Raw genomic sequence first — 7534 nt, forward strand, 5'->3', positions numbered from 1 at the left:
GGATGGAGATTGCTTCTTTTTTTTTACTATATGAAAACTAGCGGTTACAAAAGACTTAATGAGAAGAGGTGCATATAGGATAGAGAAAGACAATAGAATTATTTATGCATCATTCCAGGCAACACCCCACCCTAGATGGGTTCTCTTCGACAAAATCACAACCTTTTACCTTCACCTAGATGCAAAATTCTGTTAATACGAGTGGTTTGATAGTTTGATAAGCTCACTTTTAGCTGGTTGATGATTTGGTTCAATTATTAGCTTTCCACTCAATTGTTGGCTACCTAGCAAATTGTGCCAAATGGACTTCCGTAATTTTATTTTTCATTTTAAATCGAAAACACATTCTAGAAAATGAGTTTTTCAATAACAAGAATTAAAAAGGTTCACCTTTTACAAGGAAAAAAACAAAAAGTAACAACTACTTAAAGTTTACATAACCTACGTACAAACTTTTTCCTTGTTTCTTTTAGGTTCTTTCCAACTTAAAGCATGAAAATAATTACAAGGAAAAAACAAAATGAAGAATAAGAAAAGACATAGCGTATGCTTTGCTCTGCTGTGCATGCATGCAGAAGTGGACCCGAATAGCTTCCCATCTCCGTCAACCTAGTGGACCCACTACGCAGCACCGAGTTGACTCAGAGATTCTCTCCGAGTCAAAAACTCATCTTTCACGGTGTTAATTCGCCGTGCTTAAACTGTCCTCTCTCGTCACTTGGGTTTACATAGTTTACGTTTGTGCATTTCTAGAAAAAACAAATATCATAAACAGAGGAATCCTACCTTTTCTTCAAATTCATACACACAAATATATTTAAACGACAACGTGCGTTACCAAACTACTGGTTCCTGTCGGGGGTTGGTGTACCGTCGGTAGTGGCCGGAGGGGACGAGTCGAGAAGATTACGGTTTACCATTAATAATGGCCAAGTACGGTGTTGACTTCCCACACCAAGAAAGTCTCTCGTGAAGCCTCCTTCATCAACTTCCGTAGTTTTCATATTCTCCGTTTGCTTGTTGTTGAAGATGGAGGTGTTACTCATTAGACCAAAAGCCTTGCTATTGTTTAAGCTTGATGATGATCTCTTTGATCCCATTTGAGCCGCCTTTTGTAACAATGCCGTGGCTGACATGGATGCTATTTGTCCACCGTTTTGGCTGTAATTATTAGCGTTGTTGTGTGCTTCCGAAGAGAACAAAGAACCACTAGTTGCAACCTTTTTGATCTCATGTTCCTCTTCATTCTTGGAGATTCCCCTTTGGAGAATGTTGTTGTTGTTGTTTTCGTTGAGAAGCCATTGATGAGATGATTGCCCTTGTAAATGCCATAGATTTTGAAGCGAGTCGGATGCGCTACGAGTTGATGGGGAGGCAAAAACATTGGGTTGTATGGGGAGCTGGTCGGTGAAGGTTTGTCCCAAAAAGGTTTGGCGCTGGTTATTGAAAACCGGTTGATCCAATTGGGAAGATGTAGTATGTCCATGTTGATGATTTTCATTGATGTTTCCAAGGTTGACTTCAGCGTCCGGGGCATTGTGTAGATATGCGGGTGTGGCTGAAGCTGCAGCTGGTGGAACTGAGACGAATCTTGCACTCTCTTCAGCTAAGGCGTCACAGAATGCTCTATGTGTGATGAAACTATCTTTCCTGTTCCATTTGAATCATCCAATATACTAATTTAATAACGTTTACATTAATATATAATCTGTTAAATGACGATGATAGTTAAAAGCAGCATATGTTTTTAATCTGAAGTTTGTATAAACATTGTCGTTCATTAATTTAATTTTGCTCTTTAACAAATATAAAATAAATAAATAAACTTACAAAATGGTGTTGTAATATACCTGGAAAAGAGGGTACCACAGTCACATCTGTATTCCCTAGTACCACAAATCTTGCTATGAGCTTTCCAATCGGACATGACAGCATACTTCTTGGAACACTTGTCACATTTCCACTTCTTCTCACCGTGTTTCCTGCTGAAATGCTTCTTGATTCCAGTTAAGTCGCCGAGAGCTCGGCCCGGGTCGTGGTGTACGCAAGTCTTCTCGGGACAGATGTACACTTTTTTCTTAATTTGGTCCTTGTTCGTCCTTTGCTTTAGCTTCCATGGAAGGTTATGGCCTCTCCGGTGAAGCTGAAGGTTCTGGTCTCTCTTAAACCCTTTGTTGCAAATCTCGCAGATGAACCGGTTAGTCGCCATGAGGGAGTTTGGCGATAGAGCGATAACTTCTGCATCTGGATCTGGTTTTATGAATTTAATTTACCAAATTAAAACCAATGAAATAATATATACGGAAACATGACAAGAGAAAAGAAAAAAAGAGATCCAAAGTTGGAAAAATATTGTTCTTGATCGAAACATGACAAAAAGAAGTTATCAAGAATATAACTATCCTATAATCAAAACTCTTTAGATTTAGATTAAGTGTTTATAGAAATGCCTGGATTTCCCGGTAGATTTCGTTTCCTCTTGGCTGAGTTTGAGGAGGTAGGATTAGGGTTAGGGTTAGGATTTGGGGTGATGTGTTCTTGGTGAAGGACATAGCTGGGAAATGAGAGTTGATGATGATGATCATCTGGCATCATCATGTTAATGTGGGTTTAGTTGAGAGACAGNAGAGAGAGAGAGAGAGAGAGAGAGAGAGAGAGAGAGAGAGAGATCGGGAGAGAGAGTTTTGAAGTAAGAAGACAAAACAGGTGGACAAAGAGATATACAGGAACACTCTTTAATTTGTCATACAGTTCTCTACTAAATCAAGTAAAATTCTGAGAGCAAGAAGACAGAGAGGGTTATGAAGAAGAAAACAAGTAAGAATGTAACTAATTTTATATTTCCATTATATTATATATAGAGTATATTAAAAAGAATACACCTAATTTACAGACATATATAATACAATACATTTATGTTTTATTTTATTTTATTGTGAACCTCAAAAAGCTAAATATTTAATTATGTAAGCTGACTGTATTGTTCTCTTACGGCTATTAGCGTACAAGAAGTTCAACTATTGCTTTGAAAATTAAGCATATAAGAATTTGGACTTTAGATAGATAATAGTCATCGGTTTATATATACATATCATGTATTTTTATTTCAATTAAGTTGATGAATGTTTTACACTAGTGTTCATATAAATCCCACAAGACTTAGAGAAGTAAGCGCTAGATATTTCTAGGTTCGATGACTTAAAAATTGGGTTATGTCCTATTTTTTCCAAGAAAGCTTCAAAAAAAAAAATTTGGGGGTCGTCGGTACAAATTTAATATAATAAATAAATTTGTTTTATTATTTGTGATAGTAAGCTTTTGGACACTTGCAAAGAGTCCTGTAGCATAAAACCAAAAAGAAAGCTGGCGAAGAGGGAATCTCTCTCTCTTCACACACGACTGTTCCTCTTACAAGTCGGTCAGCGATAGACTCAAACTGGACCACTGTGTATATACTCTCACCTACGTAAGTAACGTAACGTAAGTATCTATGCGTACGTACTCAAGTCAAATATACGAACAATCTAGAAATGTAGAAATACATATACAGTTCTGTGGATCTTTAAACTTCATGTCAGTTCTAACCGTATAGGCTCTTTGGATATTTCAGAATCTCGTTTTATCCCATACAGTGAATTCATTCACATAAATACAAATTATAATAGTCCTAATGCCTATACAAAAAAACTAATAGCTAGGTTGAATCAAGGTTAGGTACCACTACAAAACAAGATAATGAGTTTCTTCACACCTTTTGCAAAACAATATGGCTCGTAAAATCAAATAAGAAAAAAAATCTAAAAGTTAAATAAAATTTAACTTTTTGTCGTAACTAAAAGTTAAATAAAATTTAAGTTGGATGGTTTACTTTCTTATACGTTTGTATTGTAAATTAAACTTACTACTCAGGAGAACCATTTTAGTTACAAGTTTAAGATCCTAACTAATGATTGATTACGAGGAGATTATGATATTTAATTTAGATCCATTACTTCTTGATTAATCAAACAGAAAAATTCTTATAAATTATATGTTGACTTCTTTTTAAGTAAATTATATGAGATCAATTTCATGATTCTTTTTTTTTATCTGGAATCTCTAAGAAGTAAGAACCTAGGTAAGTTGCTGATCTTAAATCCTAACAACTTCTTGGGTAAGAAAGAATAAAATCCAAAGAAGTGATGTAGAGTTCTAAAATAGACACAAGGGTCGACAAGGTAGGGATGGGGTCCCCATAGATAAAGGAGATAGATATCATCTGATTGCTCAAACAAAGAAATGACTGTTCCCTCTTTGCTTCTCCCTATCCAAAAATTTCTCTGAAATATTTTTTTACTGTGGTTTTTTTTTCCTTTAGGGAATCAGAAATGATTTGAGCATTTTGAATAGAGGTAATCTTGTGCTAGCAAGAAAAAAAAATGAACTCGTATATGTAGATATGTTAGTGATCATGCAAGTATTCTCAGTCTACAAGTTGATTATAATATCTAAGACACAGTCCATTGATTCTGCCAACCAAAATAATTCTTAGATTTTGTTTGTCTTATTGGGGAAAAAAATAAGGCAGATCTTTAAACTTATGTCTACTTTATTTATGTAAATTGTCTATTAATTAAAGCAATAGAATGTTCAAAGTGTCTGAGGACTTTTAATCAAAAATACGGGAAAAACATAGTTGATTTTGGTGATAAATAAAATTGTTACTTCACTAATAGGTAAGTTTTATTGTTAGATGTGAAGGGACTTGAGTAATATATAAAGGTTTAGGGTCTCTTCACTTATTGTCAATTGATTTTGAGTTGAAAGCTCACTATCTAACATGGTATCAGAGCCTATACACGCTGGCCTGTTAATTAATCTGGTCCGGATAGAGGCCCGATCACCCCATTAATTGATGCCTCAAAGGAAGGCTCAATTCCATCGAGATAGCTGAAAAAAATAAAACATTATCTCGAGGGGCGTGATAGATTCTGTCGAGATTAACGGCTAGAATAGTCATTATCTCGAGGGGGCGTGTGGAGAAAAGATCCCACATCTGATAGATGTGAAGGGACTTGAGTAATATATAAAGGGTTAGGGCCTCTCCACTCATTGCCAATTGGTTTTGAGTTGGAAGCCCACTATCTAACATTATTCACTTATTCTTTTCTTTTTGTCAGTACAGATTTGTTGGATCTACAACATACAGTAATCGGGTACTGTGACTGAAGTCGACGAACTCCGGTATAAAAACCACAAAAATAAACATTAAACAACTTAACTAAAAAATATAGGATCCCATTAGTAATGTACCTAAAACTGTACAGAAAAACTGTAAACTGCAGCTGTAAACTAGAGCTAAGTAAAATTATTAGTAAACCTTTAAGTAAAGCTTTTGTTATTTGTACAATTATGTAAAATGGTTACCATTCAATACCATATATTTTCCTTATCATGTTCATGGTACTGTATTTCCTTGTAATATATGTTTCTATTTTATGTATATGGCTATCAATGTTTGAAATATTATTTGGACGGCATTCACTGTAGTGGGTTTAATATGATTGGTATGTGGCCCATTAGAAGGTTGAATATGAATTCGAGATATGTAGGAATTCGGATCTCCGGGGTTTTTGAAAGTATTTAGATCGTGATCTGTTAGATCAAATTTAGATCCGAATCTCAGATATCCGTGAAAACATATGTTTTTTTTTCCAACCATTGGGCCACAAGGCCGGCCCACTAGGGAAAATTCCTACATTCGTAGGAAGCGGGACTTGATCCCTGGTGTGATGGTGCCTTCTACAAATGTACTTACTTCCTGCCACTGCACTAAGGTCACTTCACAAAAAAAACATATGTTTTTATACGTTTGTAAACCATAATTACCTCATTTGTAAACTCAAATCGACATATAATTTCGTTCTAATTATAAAATCGAAATCCTAACCACCTTATTTATAAACTCAAACCGATATATAATTTTGTTCTAATTGTAAAATCTAAATCCTAATAACCTCATTTATAAATTCAAACCGATATATAATTTCGATCTAATTGTAAAATATAAACCCTAACTACCTCATTTGTAAACCCAAACTGACATAATTTTGTTTTAGTTGTAAAAATTTAAACTCTAATCACCTCATTTATAAACCCAAACCGACAAATATTTTTGTTCTAATTGTAAAAACTAAATCTTAATTCTCATTTATAAACCCCAAACCGATATATAACCTCGTTTAATTGTAAAATTTAGACCAAGCCAATATTTAATTTTCTTTAATTAAAACTATAGAAAACATTTTCCATTATTTTGTTTTGATTTTTAATTTGATTTTAATTTTTATATAAATAAAATATTATATAGAAAATTCTGATTGGTTGAAAAGAGGAGGTGAATAGAAGGGTTCATCCCTAGGAGTGAATCTAAATATTTTTCAGCAACTTTAATATATAAAAAGATAAAAATTTATGTTGCTTAAAGCTGTACCAACACATGAACACATGATGTGCAGATTATATATTGTTAGTTGAAATGAATATTGGATTTCTGTATCATCATGATTTGCCAACATAACTTCTAATTCGTACGCCAATTAACTACTTATGGATAAGCTCAGATTGTAAATTTTTCTAAAAGTACTAACAGCTTTGAGTTGTAGTACTTGGAGGTTGAATCCACATACACACATGATAGATTATAAAAATTTTTAATTACGTTAAACAAGATTGTTTGTATTAAAATAGCAATACAAAAATAAATAAAATCTTTTGAAATTTTCAGATGGATTAGAATGCTAGGCTTAGGAAAAGTTTCACGAAATCATAGATTATCAAATAAATCAATTAAAACCCAAAATCACATAAAACAAACATCTAATCGCTTAGATCAGCCATGATCATGCACTCACCTTTGAAAATAACGAATCTGATTTTAAATCCCACAAAAATAGCCTCCTAGCAAGCTCCTCTCACGTCCTCAGCATTAGATCTCCACTCCCACAAACAGATCTCACAGAAACAGGCAAGGAACTTCATTGGAACTCACAGGAAAACTCTCTGGAACTTTAAAGGCTATAGGAACAAAAAGTGGCTGAAACCCTACAAGGACGTCGAGTTTCCACTTAAATACATGAGCCTTAAGGTTCCCAAAGCCAAAAACGCATCAACCCGTGCGTTTCACTTAAGTTGTCCCGCAAAAATATACCTTGCGTCGACCGATGCAACCTTGAATCGATCAATGCACATCCCAAAACTGGGATTTTGGTTCATGGACATTACAAAAACACACAAACACCCAAAGAAATCAATCAAACAACTCACAAATTTACAGAAAACAGAGATCTTAGCTAAGATAAGCCATGTCATGTACTCACCTTTCAAACAGAAAGATTCTGACCAATGACGAAGACAAGCATCCTAGCAAGCTTCTCTCAGTTCCTCAGCCTCTCCACTCACAGGGACAAATCTCTCCAAAGATGGCTTAGAACTATTCAGCAACATTCACATGAACTTTCCACAAAGATTTCTCTTTCTCTCAACCTTTAGAAAT

The 7534-nt window shown here is 34.6% G+C and overlaps 1 protein-coding gene across 2 annotated transcripts; it reads right to left on the reverse strand.

Annotated features, from left to right (window-relative positions):
- On the reverse strand, positions 377–2823 carry LOC104710990 (protein indeterminate-domain 9-like). 2 transcript variants are annotated; one of them, XM_010427651.2, is made up of 4 exons: positions 2451–2823; positions 1851–2250; positions 839–1650; positions 377–749 (listed from the first exon to the last, which is right to left on the reverse strand). In XM_010427651.2, the coding sequence occupies exons 1-3, from the start codon at positions 2596–2598 to the stop codon at positions 843–845; spliced, it is 1356 nt and encodes a 451-aa protein (XP_010425953.1). In that variant the 5' UTR covers positions 2599–2823; the 3' UTR covers positions 377–749; positions 839–842. The 2 variants fall into 2 exon arrangements, with proteins under 2 accessions (XP_010425953.1, XP_010425952.1); XM_010427650.2 differs by having other exon boundaries at positions 377–1650.

Source organism: Camelina sativa, chromosome 9, assembly GCF_000633955.1.
Source record: "Camelina sativa cultivar DH55 chromosome 9, Cs, whole genome shotgun sequence".
Classification (NCBI taxonomy): domain Eukaryota; kingdom Viridiplantae; phylum Streptophyta; class Magnoliopsida; order Brassicales; family Brassicaceae; genus Camelina; species Camelina sativa.

Excerpts from the sequence above, each read along its gene's own strand:
- LOC104710990 (XM_010427651.2), bottom strand. The coding sequence starts at position 2,598 with ATGATGATGCCAGATGATCATCATCATCAACTCTCATTTCCCAGCTAT. Across the intron at positions 2,251-2,450 it reads AAATCTACCGGGAAATCCAG|ATCCAGATGCAGAAGTTATC; the intron begins GCATTTCTATAA and ends TCATAAAACCAG. Across the intron at positions 1,651-1,850 it reads TGTGGTACCCTCTTTTCCAG|GAAAGATAGTTTCATCACAC; the intron begins GTATATTACAAC and ends CAAATGGAACAG.